General features: G+C 35.6%; 1 protein-coding gene across 1 annotated transcript; it reads left to right on the top strand.

Annotated features, from left to right (window-relative positions):
* The first annotated feature begins 4,223 nt into the window (after nucleotides 1-4,223).
* On the top strand, nucleotides 4,224-9,142 carry LOC122974199 (Fc receptor-like protein 5). Its single transcript, XM_044342168.1, has 7 exons — nucleotides 4,224-4,492; nucleotides 5,264-5,515; nucleotides 5,921-6,166; nucleotides 6,253-6,881; nucleotides 7,107-7,154; nucleotides 7,819-7,893; nucleotides 8,716-9,142. Exons 1-4 carry the CDS (start codon nucleotides 4,336-4,338, stop codon nucleotides 6,468-6,470), a joined length of 873 nt encoding a protein of 290 aa, XP_044198103.1. The 5' UTR covers nucleotides 4,224-4,335; the 3' UTR covers nucleotides 6,471-6,881; nucleotides 7,107-7,154; nucleotides 7,819-7,893; nucleotides 8,716-9,142.
* Nucleotides 9,143-20,626: the final 11,484 nt, after the last annotated feature.

The raw sequence follows: 20,626 nt of genomic DNA, 5'->3' as shown, positions 1-20,626 counted from the left end.
TAGTATGAGACCTAGTTTCACTTACAGTTGAGACAATATGAGCAGTTAGTTGTAAAGTTACACTGTTGTCATGACACAGTGTGTCATGACAACAGTCATACATAAAAGATAACATACATAAAAAGTATCAAACATGGCCAATACAAACAAGCCACACAGTAGGAAATAGTGGGGATTGCACCCTTAAGTAGACAGGACTCTAATAATACTAATAATGGACAAAAAATAAAAAAATAAATTAAAATATATTTTCTGGTATATTCTTCGTGTATAGCATCATGAAACATAGTCTCCCAAATATTTCTAGGTCACAACATAGGCAACACTGAGTAAGGACCTGATTGTCATGGACTCATATGGTTGTACTAGTTTATCATTTGGGTTGTAGGTTTAAAGGACTGTCTTGCATTATTAGTTAGTTTATGGGGTTGTGTACTTGGGTTTATATTCATGTGTTTTCTTTGATGGGTTAATGCATGCTGGGTTGTATTAAGTTTATTGTGTTTTCTGGGTTTTGGTTTTCCATTTGCTCTGTTTCCCTCCTGTGTTCCTGCACCTGTATCAAGCTTGTTAACCCTGCCCTGCTCCCTGTGTTTCCTTCAGCCTATTAGCTCCCAGCCTGCCCTTGTGTCTTGCCACCTGTTCCTTGTTGTTTGATTAGTTCAGTTTGTATTTTAGTCCTGATTTTCAGTTTTGTTGGATCCTCTGTTTGGTTCAGTCTGTTCTGTTTCTTTGGTCTTGTCCTGTGTTCAGTTTTGGTTAACTCAACCAGCTTTTTGTTTTGCCTGCACAGTCTCAGAATGAAGAAGTTTTTCTTCAGTCCTGTTTTGCCTACAGTCTCTGCATTTGGGTCCACCTGTTCCACTACTTATAACACTAATGTTTAAATGAACACTTTTGCTTCACAATACGCAATAGACATGTTTCTATAAATGAAAAAGGCAGTGAAAATACCATACAGATTGAAATAAAAATATATTTTCTCAACAAAAGGCACATACCTGTTGTATAGCTGAGTCAAGGAAATGCTTTACAAATACATGAATACATTAACAACAAGGAGAAATAAGAAGACCAAGAAGGAAAGGCAATTACTCAGATAAATGAAGTGTTTGGACTTCTTTTTCTTCAAAGTCAGAATCTCAAACTCGAGAAAAAACCCTGACCAAAAGTTCATATGGCCATTTAAAATAAACAATTAAATATATAATGTAACAATGAGGCGATTTATCCTCCATTTTAATATTTTCCTTTTACCATCATCAGCAGAAAAAGGTGTGCTCCCCATGGTTTAATAGTGTGAGAACTAGTTTCACTTAATTTCACATATGATTTTGAGTGCAATAAGCCACGGTAAAATTGAAATGTGAAATTTGTTATGCTGCAGTTAGTAAAATACACATGAATTAATAAGTTAATAGTTTGTGTGAGAAGAAGTTTCACTTACGATTGACGTAGTAGAGCAGTCAATTGTGAAGTTACACTGTAAATAACAAACTGCTTTTGCTCCACAATATGCAACTGACACATTCCTTTCAACGAAAAGGTAGTGAAAGTGCCGTTACAATTTAAATAAAAGAATATATATTTAATAAAAGGCACATACCTGTTGTATCTCTGATTCAGCTCACTCCCAAGACTACAAAGTTTACAGCCAAAGTCCTTGAATTATAAAAACTGTACTTTGACCCGGTGCATCATGGAAAACAAAAAGGCGCGCAGGAGAGATCCTGGATAACTAGAAGGAACTCTACTGTTTAATATCACTGCCTACTCAGATCTACACACACTCTTAAATGATGTTTAAAACATGGTACAAGACACATCAGCTGTAATAAATTTGTTTTATTTTAATGAATAAGAAATACTTACATTCATATGGTTTTATACTGTTAGGCTCAAATGTGGCTGTGTGATTTAATGCAAATGTTTCTATTTGTAAAAATGAATAAATCCTTAAGTTTGACTTGCTGCTTTAATTCTGATGAAAGATGTTCAGGACGGACATCGTAATTAAGGATCAAAACGTATTTGTTCATCTGTTAACAGGAGTGTATTTATTGTTTCTCACATCACAAAGAGAAAGAGAGAGAGGGAGTCACATGTGCATTTTCACAGAGGAATAAAGCAAATAACATTACAATTTATTCAAAAAGACAACACGACAACTCTTGGAAACATAATCATGACACAAAATAGTAAAATAATCATAAGGGCATTCATCAAAATCTAAATTCTATTCGGTAAATCATAATGTCAGTTGCAGTTTATTTTTAAGTGATGTAACTTTTTTCTGCTCGTATATTGAAGTCAGTAAACTACCCAACCACACAATGCTTACTAATCAATAGATACTAGAGTCTAGATACTAGAATCTATCTGTGTGTATGTTTGAGTGAGAGTGAGAGAAAGCGCTGCAGTATCTGCGACTGCGGATCTGTTTGTGCACACTGTGTGAAGGTCAGTGAATGTACAGTTCTGCCCTCCTTGCAGAGACACAGATTAGAGTTTCACAACAAGTAAAAAGAAACACTTTAAATTGAGTGACTATGCAGCCTATGTGTTTAATTATGAGTTGGGTCACAGGTCTTATATTTACAGGTCCAGGCGGGTCCGGATTCAACATGGAGATGATTGAGATAATAATAATTGAGATAATATCTTTTCATGATTTACAGTTCAAAACTCTTTTAGCTCATTTAGCTCTTTTCTCTTTGAGGCCCCCCTCCTGATGAGCCCACTCTCTTCTGATTGGCCAGCCAAAATTATTAGTCAAGTCATCCTGGGGGGCGATGAATGTCACCACAAGAAAGATCAGGCAATATAGGGGTTGTCTCAGATTAACTTTATGTGCACAGAAATTATCAATATGTGAAAAAATGGTTGCCTCTGGTTTGTTAATAAGATAAATAAAAAGTGTGATGTTATGCCGCAATTGAATAAAGGAAGAGCAAAACAATGAAATGATACTGTTTTATTTTGCTCTGTTTTATTTTGCAAAGGTTTTCTCTTTGCAGTCTTGGCAACAAAGAGGAAGGAAATCATTGAAATGTTACAGCCGGCTGCTTTACAGCAGAGGGCAGAAGAGGACTACTCTCTCCAATGTAACCCTGCTTGTGAGAGACAGAGCAGTTATTTGGACACCTTTGTTTAAATACTTTTCTACTTTTGTCCCTGGTTTGGGCCCCTCAGTTACAAAGAAGAGAAATTATGTTTTAGATGATATTGTTCTTCCAACTCTGTGGCCTTTTAAAAAGTAACTGTCAAAATCGAAGCAGCAGAGGCCCAGATATCCTGATATTTAGTCTTAAGTCCTGACAACACTGAATCCTACATTTCCCATAATGCAACTCAATAATGTCATTTGTGACATCTTCCCTGCTTATATGCTCATGTCTCAAACTCTATGTTTGTAACACAAAGCTTTCTAATAAACATTTGTAGACTGCAAGCTGAAACCAAGGCAACCATGAACTGATGACATCACTATGACATAAAGGGTTATTTTCTCTGACTCTTCCAGAGCCACAGAAGACATTACACAACAGCTTTTACAGGCTGAATAATAATCGCTGTGTTGGGTAAACTAGACTTAATGTGTAAAATTGGTGGAGAAACTTTAAAATATATAATTAGGTTAAATAAAAATAGATAATGTTTTACTAGATTTCCGGTCACTCAGGTTTACTAGTTGCTAAAACACAGTGGCTCTGCCCACTGACTCATCAACTCATCAACAACCTCCAGCACGCTTCTGTCTGAACAACTGCTATAATGCTATAAACTGCTGTGGTCTCTACGCTAGATACAAACTGCACAGGAAGAGGAAGTACTACACCTTAACCTACATTATATCTTGCTTCTATTCAGTCGCATGCTCAGACAGTCAGCAGCCAGACACCATGGAGGTCACAGCACTCTGCATTAGACTCTGTGAGTACTACATTTTTTATTATCATTTATAAAGTGCACCTGAAATTTAAAAGGAACTTAATCAATGTTATCAGTCAAATCAATGTGTATTATCAGTTTGACATGAATATAGTGTTTGGTAGAGCATCACAGCGTCATGTGTTGTTTGCTGCAATGCTTCATTCAAGTGGATTTACACAAACTCCTTCTTTTGTCCCCCCATTCACTTTCAGATGTTCAGTTTGATTTGGTCACTAAATTCCTCTACAATGGCAATAGAACTGAACAAAGATAAGTAAAGGACAGTTTGTAGTAAAGATGCAAAAACAACATTTTCTGTCATAAAGTGTCACATCTCAATTAAGGAAACTAAATATGATTTTAAGTAGGTGCAGCTCATGATAACAGTTTTATGATGATTTCATGACACCCTTGGTGTCACATATGGGTCTTTGGTGGCACACATTAATTGTACACAAAATAAAGACATTTATGTCTGATACACAGCTCTTTGTCTCTCCAGTGGTGAATGCACTGTTGCTGCTAACTGCTCAAATACAGAACACTTCTCAGCAAGCTGGTAAGCTGAGGTTTGTAAGTAACTGCATAGATATAAACAGATCATTTCTATATATGTTTAATCAAAGTACATTAAACATGAATATGCCCATGTTGATATTTCAAACGTGAGACATCGATATTGATTTGGTAAAATAAATACCATTCACTCACTAGTTTTATGACCATTTACTGTTGTATTATGATTACTGCACCACATTCTCCTAAAATGGCAGTAGATTTGAACATGAATCAAAGATAAGGAAGTAAAGGACAATTTGTAGTAAAGATGCAAACTGTCTGTCATAAAGTATCAGATCTCAATCAAGGAGACTAAACATGATTATATGTAGAGTTAGCTCATGATTAACACTTTTATGATAATTTCATGATAACCTTTGGTGTCATGTTTGGGTTCCTCAGTGGCAAGAATGAATTTTACATAGAGACATTTACATCTGACAGGCAGTTCCCTTTGTCTCTTCAGCGGTGTTCAGTGGTGAATGCACTGCTGCTGCTCACTGCTCAAGATCAGAACCAATTGCATAGATACAAACCAATCATTTCTATATATGTTTAATCCAAGTACATCATGCATGAATATGCCCAAATTGATATTTCAAATATGAGGCATACTGAATTTGACGGCTTCACTTTTACACAGAGAGTGTTAGGGAAAACTTGAGTTCCAAAGGTACTGCTCTACATTTGAGTGTGCAACAAGTTTTCTTAAAGTGGATATTGAATTTGGGAAGATATCTCTCATTTATATTTCTTTTTTTCTCTGTCACAGATGCAGTTTTTCCTCATGTTGATCCAAACCAACTGCAGTTCTTTGAATATGAATCCATCTCCTTTAATTGTTCGGGGTTTCACAGCCCAACTGAATGGAGAGTGATGCAAAAGAGATCTTCATTTAATTCTCAGTGGGAGACAGCAGCAGGATCCTTGAACATTAAACCTGTCTATACATCACACAGTGGAGAGTACTGGTGTGAAAATGAAGGAGGAGAGAGAAGCAACACTCTCAACATCACTGTCACTGGTATGTTAAGCAACTACTTGCTCAACCAGCATGTGTTATATTCTTCAAAATGGCGAAATGCAGCTGAAACTTCCAGAAAACTTTTATGTGAACTTCTCGCACTTTGTGGTTCAGTGCAAATAGGACTGGAAGATTATTATACATTCAGGAATTATGCATGAATTATGAAATGCTTCTCATCTTGTTTTGGTGCCTGTGTTGTTAAATCTTTTGGACATGAAAGCAGTTTCAAAGCATTAGTTACTTTTTCTGCCCAGCAAAGACACAGTGGTCACCTGACCACCAGGTAAAATTGGCTGCAAGCTCAGGTCTATTATTGGACTCCAGTAGTTATAACATATTTTTTATCAAATGTGCAAGATTATATTTGAATTCATGTAAATGTGTTATTTTCTTGCTTTTAAGATGGTGATGTGATCCTGGAGATTCCTGCTCTCCCTGTGATCGAACAACAGGCTGTCACTCTGCGCTGTAGAAAAAAGACAACTTCCTCCAACTCCCCAGCTGATTTCTATAAAGATGGCCACCTCATTAAAACAGATTATACAGGCAAGATGAATGTTCACAATATTTCCATGTCTGATGAAGGTCTTTACAAATGTAAAATCTCTGGAGCTGGAGAATCACCAGAGAGCTGGCTGGCTGTCAGAGGTGAGGCCCAACAGTTTTATAAAACAGTTACTAGAATATTTACTTATCGAAATATCTTTTCTCATGGTGTTTGTGTTGACTGCTAGGTGCAGTGTTAACAACAAATCAAGAGACAACACCTCAAGAGGATCAAGAGGATCAAGAGGATCAAGAGGGTCAAGAGTCTCATCCTCCCCACCCTGGCTCCATTCAGCTCTCCATCCTCTTACCAGTTGTGTTCACCATTTTGTGTGTGGCTGTGCTGTTGGTGTTGGTGGGACTACTTCACTTTCGGAAACACAGAGGCAAAGAAAAAGCTAAATAAAAATATTTTTTAACCTATTAGTACTAGTTTTAAATCATGGATATTAATGTGAAAATTATGACTTTTCTCCTGGAAGCTGAGAACCCAGGATAGTTTGGGTATTTCATTTAGTCGCTATGGTAACACAACCCAGTATTGTTGGAATTACATTTACATTTATTATGTTTATGCCAGGTGCAAACATTCAGCGCCAATGCAGAAAGTAGTGTTCCTTATATGTAGCAAGGCAAAAATAATGGGTGAGGAGAGTATCCAGCTTTCCTGTATGAAAACTTAGCCATATGTATGTTTCTTAGTAGTTCTCAAATTCTGTATTTTTTTCTATATTTCCATTGGGTATTTATTTTCACTTCTATTGTATTCTAGTAACATGTTTTTCCTCTGACATGCCAACTCCAGGATCGGACCTAGGTGAGTTTCATATAGTTAAGAAACATAAAGCTTAGTAACTGCTATTATAGAAGAAGACTTCCAATAGAGGCTGCCTTATAAATTAGTATCAAGATAATATAGAAAGAGATTAACTGACTTAACATGGAAAGATTAGTATTTTTTAAGTCTATATGTACATATGTCTGTCTTACTACTTCTAAGTAGTACTTCTGTTGAAATATATTGTTGTTTTATTTATTTCAGTCTATTCGGAAGTCATATATGCTAATGTCACAAAATACAAGAAGAGAGGTACCACTTTTTATATTATTTTATTCAAATTTCATAATATTTGATTTATGTTTACTTTATGTTGAGGATAAAGCCACAGCAGGAGATGAAAAACAGTGCCTTTTCTTGGGTTTAAAGTTGCATGGTCACATGTGCAGTTATGGTTGTGGTAGAATTTTCTTTATTGTTGCATTGACCAAATAAAGTGCAAATATCACATATGAACAATACTTTTCACACATATTTTTTATGTGGTTAGTAGGTCTTAAATTGTTTAGGCTGTTGTAAAAGTTTGAGATTCTCACCATATGACTAAACAAATAGATACATTTTCAGTTGTATACTGCCTTTGGCTTTTAAAATCTTGATACGATGGCAGGGTATACTGTAACTGAAGAAAGAGTTTGACTAATTCTTTATTTGAGCCAGACGAGGGAACAGCTTTAGCAAATCATTTACATTAACTCGACTGCATAAAGTTGGAATTAACAGAAATAGAAAGATGGTTGTCATCAGCAATGTAATGATAGAAACAACAACTAACTTTATAGATATATGTTTTATTAATGTGCCTTTGTCTATACCTGTTAATACCTGTTTATTAATAATTAATTGCATATTATATACCCACTTGCTTAGTTTTTCTGTTGAAATAAAGGATGACAGTGTATTTTTTATGTTTCAGGTTGTCAAGAGGCAAATGTAGCTGATCCACATGACATGACGTATGCTGTTGTCATAGCAAAGAGGAAGCAGAAAGGTACTTTATTAACATTGTGTTACTTAACAGTAACTCATTTATAATTCGCAGACAGTGAAAACAGCATAAACCACATCAAATCTGTTATGCCACAAGTTACCTCTAATATGAAATGAATAAGGGCATTTATTCAACCTCATTCAACCATCCAAGTTGAACAAAGTTGAAGTTTAGTCTGACATGGTTCTAAATAATAATTATGATCATCATTAGCTTTGATCTGAAAGCTTCATCTTTCTTGCAGCATTTTATAATATTATAACATTTAAACCTTATTCTTTCTGCTTTGTCTGTTCAGACACTTGCATGCATTTACAGGAACAAAGCTGCTGCAGCCTTTACACTGACTGTAGTCAATTACTAGTATTACTAGTATTATCAGTTTGACTTGAGGTTTGATGAAGACACTCTGACTAACAGATCTATAAACTTACTTTAACGAGACATTCAATGGCCTATGAACAATTGAACAAAATTTTAGTTTATCCAACCCTTAATTCCAACCAGCCAATCATAGAAATAACTAAAAAAATAAAAAAATAAATAAAAATGTAGGTTGGTTTATTGGTTTGACAGAAATATAAGGTTGTGACTCATCTACAAAGTCTTTTTCCAAAAAAATCCAACCACAGTTATGGATATGGGTTTATAATTCTCTATCAAAACCTCTCTATTACTCAGATACATAATGCTAGCCTTGATAAAAATTAAGTTTAAATAATGTGTTCTTCTCTTAATATGTCAACTTCTTTTGAAGTGCATGTATTTTTTATTAATATTTATTTTACCATCTTGAAAACTATTGGTTGATGTGCCTTCCAGATCACTGAGAGCTGAAACAACTGAGGAGGAGAGACTGTTACATACTGTGTGCAAGACAGAGAACAACACGGAACCATAATTGTGGCTACTACAGCAGTTTGTACATTATTTCTAGTATCTTCTTCAACATTTTGTTATCACGTTCAGACATTTGTTTTTATTGACTGCATAGCTATATGAAAAAGAGAAAGTTACTGTAAAAGTAAAAGGTTGAAATTCACAATTGGTGCTCATTCTGTCTATTTCCGTCTGTGTACATGTTGGCTGAAGAGCACTGCAAAGGCTTTTCATCATTAAAAAATAGATTTCCTGTGTTTCCCTCAGTGGTTACCTAACACAAATGTATGCAATAGTATTAATAGACCTGTAAATGAAGTGTCAAAAAAGTCAGAAGTTTTCAAATCTACTGTTTTTAAGACCACTAAATGAAATTATAGTGTAGTTTTGTACATTTTTATACAGTTAACATTTGGCTTTATAAATAAAAATGAAGTATGAATTTGATATCATTTTTTTGTCGTTGTTTTTTAGTTAGAAGATTTACTGTCAAAAGAAATTCAAAATAGACAACCAGTCATCAACATTGTTGGCCTTCATCTGAGCACCTCAGCTGTGTCTATATTTAAGAGCGAGCGGTTTATTAGAATGTAGCCATTAAACCACCTTGTTCTATCTGCTCTGCCTTCTCACACGTCTGAGGATTCTGTTTACAAGAATAGAGCAGCTACTCATTTAAAACAGTCTTATTGTGGTCAACCATGAACATGAGTGTACATCAGTTTGACCTGAAGCAGACACACTATGTGATATAATAATAATGACTGTGTGATATAATTACTGAGTGCAGTTTCTTTATTCTCTGTTATATATTTATAAAATAGGCAATGAGTGTGGTTAAGGCAGATAATGAACATTAGGTCAGTAGCAGAAATATTAACCCCATGTGGTGTCCCTACCAAAACTAATGTGCAACATTAGTAGATTTCTCAAACATCTTCTGCAAACTGTTACTTCTTTGAGATTAATAAATAACTGTAAAAAACAGATGTATTCAGGAGACAGGAGATGACAGGTTTGTTGGTTTACTGCTGTTCATGCTCAGAACATCTATACTGAGTGTATAGTACAGTGTAGCGTCGTATTATAATATAATATGTGTACTGGTGTTATTTTCAATGTGGAGACAAAAACGTGTTCACTGTCACATCTCCTATCTGAAGACAAAAGTCAGGTCCCCACAAGCTGAGTTGCTTATTTTAGGGTTAAGACTTGCCTGATGATTGATTGAGGGTTAGGTTAAATGAAGATGAGATAGTTTCTGAATTTTCCACTCGGTGACTCTCCCCACCAGCCAGTCAGAACTGAAGAAGCCTTTTGGATGAGAGGCCAAACATCTTCAAGAATCTTCTGGATATACCATGACCTGGATGAGAATTTCACAGACATACTGACTGGCTGACTCACCTTTAAAAGGCAACAGAGGGATGTGATATATGTCTTGTTCTCTCTAGCACACTATTTCTACAACTAGTGTAAATGTATCTCTAAGAAAGTCTGAGTCAGAAAGAAATATGAACTAACTATCTAAGCCATGTCTGCCTTGGTTTCTATCATCGACATAATTAAAACTTAAGGTTTCTATGCATGCTGGCCCAATCACAAGATATGTGACGTTAAATAATTGCAACAATGAGTAGCCTACCAGTAGCTCATACCGCAGCAGCTTGACCAATGAACTCTCTGGCAATCACACCATTTGTGCCTATAGGTTCAAGCAACTGATTGCAGGAAAACAATGCCATATCTCCCACTAGGCTTGAATGTATTTTGACTATCTTGACTGTCTTGAACTTGGATGTGTGTTACTTAAAAGTTGTAAATGAGTAGATTAAATGTGATTTTGTTATCGCCAATTGTTCCAGACCTCTGATCTTGAATAAAATCAGATGTGGACCTTTGGGTAATAAGTTTGAGAACCCCTGCTGTAAGGTGTGAACGAGAGTTGTTCTTTGCTTTGCAACACATTTTATTAAAACATGCACCACATTAATACTCGCAAATATAAATTACAGTGACTGCAGTTCTCATGAGGAGAATCTCTGAGATGTGCTATTCAGTCAAACTTTTTTTTTTTTTTATCGGCTAAGACAAAACAACATGATGTTTGTCTTGAGTCCAGACACATACTAACAAAAAGTCTTTAGCTCTGTTGCTAAGTGAATAAACTCCACCCCAGAAATACGAGGTTCTTGTCTATATCTGTATCTAAGTTATACTGGTCAGACAGTCTGCAGCAAGACAACATGGAGGTTGCAGCTCTCTGCATCAGACTGTGTGAGTACTTAGTCTGTCTTTATGTCACATTTAATATCGATGGTAAGGAGCTCAAATGTTCACCTTTTCATTTAAGTGTTTGTTTTGGCTTTTAATTGCTGCTCAGATTTTTAGATCAACCTAATATAATACACAAATTTACTCAAATTGAATAAAGAAATAAGGTAAAAACATTTTGAGGAGCAATAAAAAGTTATATAAAGACATGATTCATAAGTTTTTGGAGAGAAATGTGTTTTCACTGTTAACATGTGACTTTATAGATACATATAAAGTATTGTGCAATTGAATATTATTATGATATACTGTATATTGGATATTTTTTCTCATCTAATGGACACAAATCTACAATCCTCATGTTCAGCTCTTCCTTTGTGTCCCCAGTGTTGAATGTATTGATGCTGGTCGCTCACATCCAGCAAAGTCATGCTCTGGAAGACAGTAAGTTAGCTAATCAGCTATTTTATACAGTGCCTTTATCTATTCCTACACAAAAACTAGAATGTTAACCTCAATTCCTGGTTCTCAAGTACTGAAGATCTGAATAACCAAAGCATCGATCTCCATAATTAAGTTTTATATGCTGTCTTTTTGATTTGTGATTTCTTTGTTCTTTTTTTTTCTTTGCATCTCTGTCTCAGATGCAGCTTTTGCTCGGATCATTCCAACCAGACTACAGGTCTTTGACTACAGCTCCATCTCTTTTAATTGTGAGGGTTACACCACAGATGAATGGAGCGTGGTGAGGAAGATAAAGGGAGAAGTCAGTCCGTGTGTCAGTAACTGGGTGACGACAGCATATGTCTGTGCCATCAAACCAGCTTATCCAACAGACAGTGGAGAGTACTGGTGTGAGGCTGGAGAAGGAGAGAGAAGCAACACTGTCAACATCACTATCACTAGTATGTTTGCAGTAACTTGACAGTTCTATATTATATTGATTAATTAATTAAACGTACTATTATTGTGCCGTGCCTATAACTATGCCCAGCCTGCATAGGCTTACAAGACACCACAAACTCATACAAGTCTGGACCAGAGTTGCTGCTTATATATTTCCAAACAACAGAAAAAAATAATGTAAATACTAATTTAATCATTTACCTTGTCTCATTTTCTAGGCTTTTGAGACAACAGCTATTATAGTTTTTTATATTTACTTTTTTATATTATAAAAAGCATTAGAGTACCACAGCTCAGTTATTGTGTAATTTTCTTTGTTCTGTGTTCAGTATGTGTGTTGACTGTATATGTATATATTATTTCTGTAGACACTTCTCAAGACCAGTGTTACACATAACAAAAATTAAAAAGACATAAAAATCTAAAACATAATATGATGTCATAAAAAACAAAAATGATTGACAGGTTTATAGATAATTTTTTAAGAGGCATTTTAAAGGAAGAGAGTGCAGACCTCTTCTCAGGATGCACACAGTTTGGTAAGAAGAGAGAAATATAATCTGGAGCCCAGCCACGAATATCCTTAAAAATAATAATTAAAGACACTAAAAGTGAAGTTTCCTGGTTTGGTTAAAAGTATACTAGCCACACCTGTTAAAACACCATTGTAGTCGATTCATAGAGAAACAAAAGCATATACCGTACAACAACTCTGGCATCTTTAAACTCGAAACAGCTTTAATCTTGTAATATTTTAGGTTGTGAACACAGGTACAGGCACATGAACTGATCTATGCATGCAAGTTTTCTGGGCCAATGAAAAGAATTTCTGTTTTTTTCTGAATTTATTCAAAGCATACTTGCTGACATTCAATCTTTGATATCTGTTAGACATCTAATAAAGAAAGGACAGATCAGAGAGGTTATTGGGTACCACAGTGAGATATAACCAAGTATCATCTGCATAATAATGAAATGCAACACCATGCCTACTTACGATGTGACTGAGGGGAAGCATACAGAAAAAAGATTAGTGGTCTTAGAATTGAACCCTGAGGCACTCCATATCTCAAACACATGTACTCTATAGAATTAGTTTATAACAATAAAAGTAAAAAAGTCGTTAAGCTAAATACAGAAACTACCAACATTTACTATATGTTTTGTTGTGTGATAGTTCATATGCTAAAAATGTTTGATCTTGTTTAACTAAGTTTTTAACTTATTTTGCTGATGTCTACTGTATATTGGTGCCACCACTAACTTCTCACAAATGACTGATTAGTTTATGTACACTTCCAATTTAACTAATGTTTGACATAATTCTTTATAATCAGCTGGGTCTGTGATCCTGGAGGGTCCTGTTCTTCCTGTGATGGAGGGAGACGGTGCCACTCTGCGCTGCAGAAGTAAAAAGACCTCTGCTGCCCACATAGCTGATTTCTATAAAGATGGCCTCTTTTTTGGCACCAGCTCCATTGGAGAGATGACCATCCAAAGTGTTTCAAAATCTAATGAAGGACTCTACAAGTGCAGCATCTCTGACTTTGGAGAATCACCAGAGAGCTGGCTCGCTGTCAGAGGTGAGACATTAAGAATTTAATGTAAAGCAGAAAGTCAGTTCATTGGAAAGGTTAAGTATGAGATAACATATAGTGTAACTCTTCTCAATCTGTTTGTCCTTCCAGGTGGGTTTATGTTGCGAGAAGTAAAAAGCCTCTCTTAAAAGAATAGCTTGACATTTTGGGAAATACACTTATTTTTTTCATACCACTTTTATCACTGTCCATTCACTGCCTAGCTTAGCATTGCATGAGGACTGTGAGCAGGGGGAAACAGTTAGCCTGGCTTTGTTCTAAGGTAACAAAATCCACCTAACAAAATCCATCCATTAAATGAATTTTCTGCAGTGCAATATTCAGATTTACTGTATATCTTCAACTTGAGACATCATGTATATTGTCTCCTGTTACATGTTAATTATTCACTTGAATACTTTTTCTGTCTTTGCAGCACGTCACAATGAAACTCAGCGCCCTTCCTCAGACGACACCTCAGATCACTCCTGTCATATTTACCTCGTCTTAAGGACTGTGTTCACCATTGTGATTGTGGCTCTGCTGCTGCTGCTGGTGGGACTACTTCACTATGGGAAACTCAAAGTTACATAAAAAATAACTGACACCCGCTTACATGTAAAGGTAGCTGCAAAAGTGCAAGATAGTTTTAGTCACAAAGATAGTGAAGCAGAAAACATGATATAGTGGTTTGGGTTTGAGTTAACATGATGACCGTTGGCATGCATTGTCTCTTCTGTTCCTGGTGAACCCTCACAATTTAAATACACTTTATGATGGTGTTTTATTATCATGTTTATCAGCGCGCAGTATTGCCTAATTTTGGATTAGGCAGGAGCAATACAAAAGTTTTAAAGTACAGAAGTTTTATAAGCACTTACAATCATGTCTTTTTTAGAACTGCAAACACTGTGGCAGCTTTCATCAGGCAACATAGCTACATATGCTGTTAGACTTGCTTCCCCTGCATACGTTAGTATGGTAAGGTTAAAATAAAAGGTTGAAAACCACAGAGATGTGAGACCTATTTTTCAAAAGGCGTGCCTTTAATCTTCATCTGTTTTTTTATTTTAGATGTAGATGCATGTGATGATTTGAGCTTCTAAGACAGAGGCACATGAGAAAATAACAGATAAAAAATGATGCTCTGAAACACCAATGAATTGTTTAGACAGTTTAGAGAAATGTACAGGTGAAGACAATAAAACTAGTATAAATTAGGTTGAAATTTGTTTGATTGCCTGTGTGAAGCGTTGTTGTGTTGTACAGACTGCAGCAGATTTTCTTCTAATTTAATGAGAATTGTGTTTGTATTATTGTATAAAAAGTGAAAAAACAAACATAATAAAATAGGATGTCCTTTGCCCCTTCACCTGTTTGTGATAATTAAATTATTTATCTCAGAGACGGAGAGGTATTGTCTGCTTTGTTTGGTGTTTTTTTCTCAACAAGAAAAGACAAGATTCATATTTGATCTGAACAGAAATCAAGCTTATTAATACATCTATTTTAAGCCAGCCAACTGATTTGTTTACACACACACGCTCATGTCACATTGAAAAATTTACCTTGACTGACTTTGTTGAAAGAAAAACAAGAAGCTACAAAATTCATATCAATTATAAAACTTATCTATTCAATTATTAGCACTTTTTATTGGTTGGTAGTGTTGCCAAATTTTGGATGAGACAATATAATATTGTGTACCATTTAGTTTTATATCAGTTATGATTATGATTATTTTCTTTAGCATTTAAAACACTGTGGCTACTTTCATCAGGTAAATAGCTGCACAAGCTGTTAGACTTACTCCCCCTGCATGTATATTCTTATGTTGACTGCTAAGGTTAAAATAAAAGGTTGAAAACCACAGAGGTAGTGGACAGACGTGTGACCTATTTTTGAAAAGCGCTGCTTAAATCTTCATCTGTGTTTTATTTTAGATACAGATACACATGATTATTTGAGCTTCTACAACAGAGGCACATAAAAAATAGACAAAAAAAAGATTTTCTGTAGCACCAACAAAAAGTTTAGACAATTTAGAGAAATGTACAGGTGGGGACAATAAAAATGGATATAAATTAGGTTAAAACTTATTTGATTTCCTGAGGGAAGCGCTGCTGTGTTTCACACCTTTCATTCTTGCCTAGTTAATTGAGAATTGTGTTGGTATTATCAAGTTAGTAATGCATATATTTTAAACCAGCCAACTTATTTGTTCACACACCGACACACACACACACAAACACTGATGTCTCATTGAAAAATCCTGACTGACTTTCTTGACAGAAAAAAAAAACAAGAAGCTAAAGAAATCTCTATGTCACTGTTACAACCCAGCTCACCAGGGGAAAGGGAAGCACCATCAAACCAGATGTTTTTAGTTAAACAGTTATTTATTGCCGGGAAGGCAGGTGATTTACAGAAAACACATACACAAAAGGCAAGCTACTAACTGAGGAAGAGAGGCCGGGGGTGCTGTTCAAATAAAAAAAACTATATAGCCTAAAGAGGACTCCTAAATCAGAGCTAAACTAACTAACAAAGAAAACAACAAACATAATACTTCACTCTCTAGACCTGGTCTTCAGAGGTTTAGAAAACATGAACACGATAAAAACAGCACCCCTGCTCCTGATGAGGCTAACAAAGAAACAACTAATGTGTGTGTGAGCAATCAGTGGTAAATATAACTAGCTAGGATGCACATGAAGCCAGCAACCAAGGTAATGATCACAACTCTGGAGGGATCCTGTCTTATCTTCACAAGGGCTGATGCTTTATGAAGATGCTTCACATTGATGGAGTCAAATCGGCAACAATCTTTCTGTCACTAACGTCAACAAATATTGTTATACACTTCCAATTAAGCTCTCCTTATTGGATTTATAGGTGGTAAAGCTATAAAAGAGCTTGCCAGTGACTTATAATAAACAGTGCTTAAAATTACATATTTATTTGCTTACTTTCTTTTCACCATACTTACTTCCTGAGTTGTCTGAGTAGACACAGGAAGAGGCGGCTCTGGCAACCTACACTATAACTTACATTCAGTCTGGTGTTCAGACAGTCAGCAGCAAGACAACATGGAGGTCACAGCTCTCTGCATCAGACTGTGTGAGTACTGAGTCTGTTTGTTGATGCGTTTCTCTAGTCTTGTTGGTTCATGTACAAATGCATTGATGCACAGTTATAGTTCTCAGTGGGACCTGGCAGATTGATGGAAAATCACAGTTATTATAATGTAAAATAATGTAATATTTATTACTGAAAACCTCATGATAGAGCCAGACATTTACATTTTAATATATCTGATATTCAACTTTCTTCCTTTGTCTCTGCAGTGAATGTGTTGTTGCTGCTGGTCACACAGCTGCACCTCACTTATTCTCAGAAAGCTGGTGAGTACTGCAGCAGTAAGATGAACAATAGTTCAGAAATAAATATATTATTTATTGTTATTTTTGTGTAATCACGTTGATATACAGTTTGATGTAGTCTTAGAAATAGAAACAACAAATAGGCTGAATGTAGAAAACTGCTGGGGTGCTGAGAACTTTTAGACCAACAAAGGGCACAAGCCAAAAAAGGTTGAGAAGTCTATTTCCCGTGTAATACCTAAAAAGCTATGTGTTAAGAAATAAATTTGCTGATGGCATCGCATTATGAATAATAATCTAAACATCTAATGTGGCTGAAACCTTTGCACAGTTCTGTATATCAGTAGTAAGGATGGAAATATTTAATCTTTAATGTTTGCATTTAAAAATGAACAGAATGTAGGGCACACACATCCACAGAAACTGCAAAAGGTGATGGATCAAAAAACAAACTGAAGACAAAAGTCAGATAGACGACCTGCATACTGTACCGATAGCTGCCAGCAAATTTAATTAAACAAAGAGAGAAGAGAAGAGAACAGACAGAAGTTGATCTGTTGTTATTTGTTGATGCATCACCCCCCCCCCCCCCCCCCCCCCTTTGTTCCTTACTTTTGTTTGTCTTTATTTCTTTGTTGTAGGTATTAATATAAATTTTAGCCAATTGCTACTTTGCTTTTGTCATTCAAACCCTATATTTCTATAGTTTCAATCATAACTGTTTCCTCTATGCATGATTGTGATTCATGCTATATATTTTGGCTTAATAATAATTTATTTGTTCTTGTATCCTTATCTGACTTTTGCACTTGAAACTGAGCCATAATTTTGATTTCAAGATCTTTAAAGATGAGATACTCATTCTGATGAGATGCTTACCCGAATTCATGCAAAAAGCATTTAAACTTTTCCCTAAAGCAATATGTTTTCTCAGACTTGTGATCATGTATCACAGCACAGGTACACTAAGTTGTGTTTATTTTGTTGTGAAAAAGTTATTTTGTTAGAATAGTATATATTTCATTAAAAAATGTATCAGCTTTCATATGTCTCATTCTCCAATTCTCTGTCTTTGATGTAGATTTTCCTCAGGTTGTTCCAAACAGACAACAGCACTTTCAATACAAACCCATCACTGTCAGCTGTGAAGGGTTGGATGGACTGACCGGATGGAGAGTAATGAGGAAGATCAAAGGAGGTGTAAGAATATGTGCTTCTACCTGGGAGAAATCAACAGGACCCTGTGAAATTAAAACTGCCTATCCAGACTATGACAGCGGAGAATACTGGTGTGAAATAGAAGTAAAGAGAAGCAACACCGTCAACATCACCATCACTGGTATGCAAATCGTAAAACACCTCTGAAGTTAATTCATTCATTGCATATGCTATATGAAATATAAAAATATATATGATATGACGTCCCATGCACTACATACTGTATAAATATAATGTTACTTAGTAAAGTAAAATTGTGCCTCACCTACTGCTATTTCAAACAATCAATTTGTCCTGGTGCTACTGAGTATAATGTAATATGCTTAATAAAACATTATTTTTTAAGATATGAAAACACAAGAAGTGTCTGCCATATTGGACTGCTTTGTTCCCGTTATGGCACAATTGATCTAATCAAAACATATTTTTAACGTACAACAATTCTTAAAACTAAATATTTTCAAAACCCTTGTTGTTCAGCTGGTTCTGTGATTCTGGAGAGTCCCATTCTTCCTGTGATGGAAAGGGAAAATGTGATTCTGCGCTGTAGAAACAAGATAAACTCCTCAAACCTGCCTGCTGACTTCTATAAAGATGACATCACCATGGGCAGCAGCTCTACAGGAGAGATGACCATCCAGCATGTTTCTAAATCTGATGAAGGTTTCTACAAGTGCAGCATTTCTGGTGTTGGAGAATCATCAGAGAGCTGGCTGGCTGTCAGAGGTGAGACACTAAAGGGTTTGACTCCAAAACAAAGAAAATTCATATGATAGTTTATAAGTAAAAGATAATTTATACTGTAACTCTTTTTACTATGTTTGCTGTTCCAGATGAGTTATAAGGAGCTACTTACACCTACTTCTTAAAAGTTTTTGAGATTGTGAAGATTTAAGCACAACCAAAGATAATTGAAATATATTATTATCATTATATTTCAAAACTATATGTCTGTTAATATTATCAGTCATCCAGGTCATTGTTATCCAAAGAGGGTTGAATCGAGGGCAATTGGACTTGATTGTAGATACCTGAGAGGCAAAACGTTCAGGTATCTACAACCAAGTCCAATTGCCCACGATTCACCCTCCTTGTAACTCCTGTATTCCTGTAACATGTGAATTTTCCCTCCGGGGATCAATAAAGTCTCATCTTCTTATATTCTTCGCAGCACATCATGAAGAAACTCAGTGCTCTTCCTCAGACGACACCTCAGATCACTCCTGTCATATTTACCTCATCTTAAGGACTGTGTTCACCATCGTGATGGTGGCTCTGCTGCTGCTGCTGCTGGTGGGACTACTTCACTTTGGGAAACTCAAAGTTACATAAAAATAATGGATACATGCTCACATGTAAAGGTTGCTGCCAAAGTGAGGATGATGCTGGAATGATTTTTATCTTGTAAGGCAGTTTGGTCACAAAGTTAATGAAGCAGAAAACATGATAAAGCGATTTGGGTTTGACGTCCCTTCAGCAGAGTTAACATGAAGGCAGTTAGCATGCATTGTCTCTTCTGTTGCTGGTGAACCATCACACTTTAAATACACTTTATGATGGTGTTTTGTTTTATTTTCTTATTTAATTTCTCCTATGTATACTTCTTATAAGTTTACTGGTTGGTAGTATTGTCTAATTTATGGCAATATGGCAGCTTGTGTACCAGTAAGTTTTATAAGCACGTACGATAATATTTTTTTTTAGCATGGCAAAAAAAGTGGCAGCTTTCATCAAGCAAAATAGATACACAAGCTGTTAGACTTGCTTCACAAGCCTCTATAACTGTACGTTGGCTGTTGAGGTTAAAGTAAAGGTTGAAAACCACAGAGGTAGTACGCAGACGTGTGACCTATTTTCAAAAAGCGTGCCTTATATCTTTTATTTTAGATGCTGCAGATACAGATGATAATTTGAGCTTCTAAGACAAAGCCACATAATAAGATAACGGACAAAAAGCAGAAGATGCTGTGCAGCAGCCACTTTAGAGAAACTTTCAAGGTAAGACAATAAAGCTGAGCATAAATGAGCATAAATCCTAACAGAGAAAACCTGAATTGTTTGAGGGTGACATTAATCTATGTCATCAATTAGTCATTTTCAGATTTTAAAAGGAAAATAATATATTTTGTATAAATAGTGTTTTGTAGAGTCTGTCTCCTGTTTGCTCTTTTGATTTTATAGGGAATTTATCAAGAAATGTAGATTCAGCGTTAATAAAGACTTGACGTGCTTTCAAACTGCACAGTCTGTGATGTGTATTTCTTTCATAAGATATGTTTATAATCCACTCTGATCATGGTGATCAAGTGTTTCTATAAACCTCTACAGGATGATCACAGCATCTTTACATGTCTCCAAGTTTTTTTTTTTAGAACTTTCTCACACATGAAAGAAACTAAATACTATGTGCTCACACATGCACACACTAATGTCACGCTGAACATTTATATTGATAGACCTACAGAACAAAGATAAAAAAACAAGAGAGTATGTGAG

This window comes from Thunnus albacares, chromosome 22, assembly GCF_914725855.1.
Source record: "Thunnus albacares chromosome 22, fThuAlb1.1, whole genome shotgun sequence".
Lineage (NCBI taxonomy): Eukaryota > Metazoa > Chordata > Actinopteri > Scombriformes > Scombridae > Thunnus > Thunnus albacares.
Note: the sequence above shows the minus strand (reverse complement) of the source record. Positions and strands in the feature narration are given on the sequence as shown.

What these genes read in the sequence shown, in the direction of transcription:
- LOC122974199 (XM_044342168.1), top strand. Translation starts at nt 4,336, where the DNA reads ATGACACCCTTGGTGTCACATATGGGTCTTTGGTGGCACACATTAATT. An exon ending in TCTCAACATCACTGTCACTG is followed by an intron (nt 5,516 to 5,920) that starts GTATGTTAAGCA and finishes CTTGCTTTTAAG; the next exon opens with ATGGTGATGTGATCCTGGAG. An exon ending in GAGCTGGCTGGCTGTCAGAG is followed by an intron (nt 6,167 to 6,252) that starts GTGAGGCCCAAC and finishes GTTGACTGCTAG; the next exon opens with GTGCAGTGTTAACAACAAAT.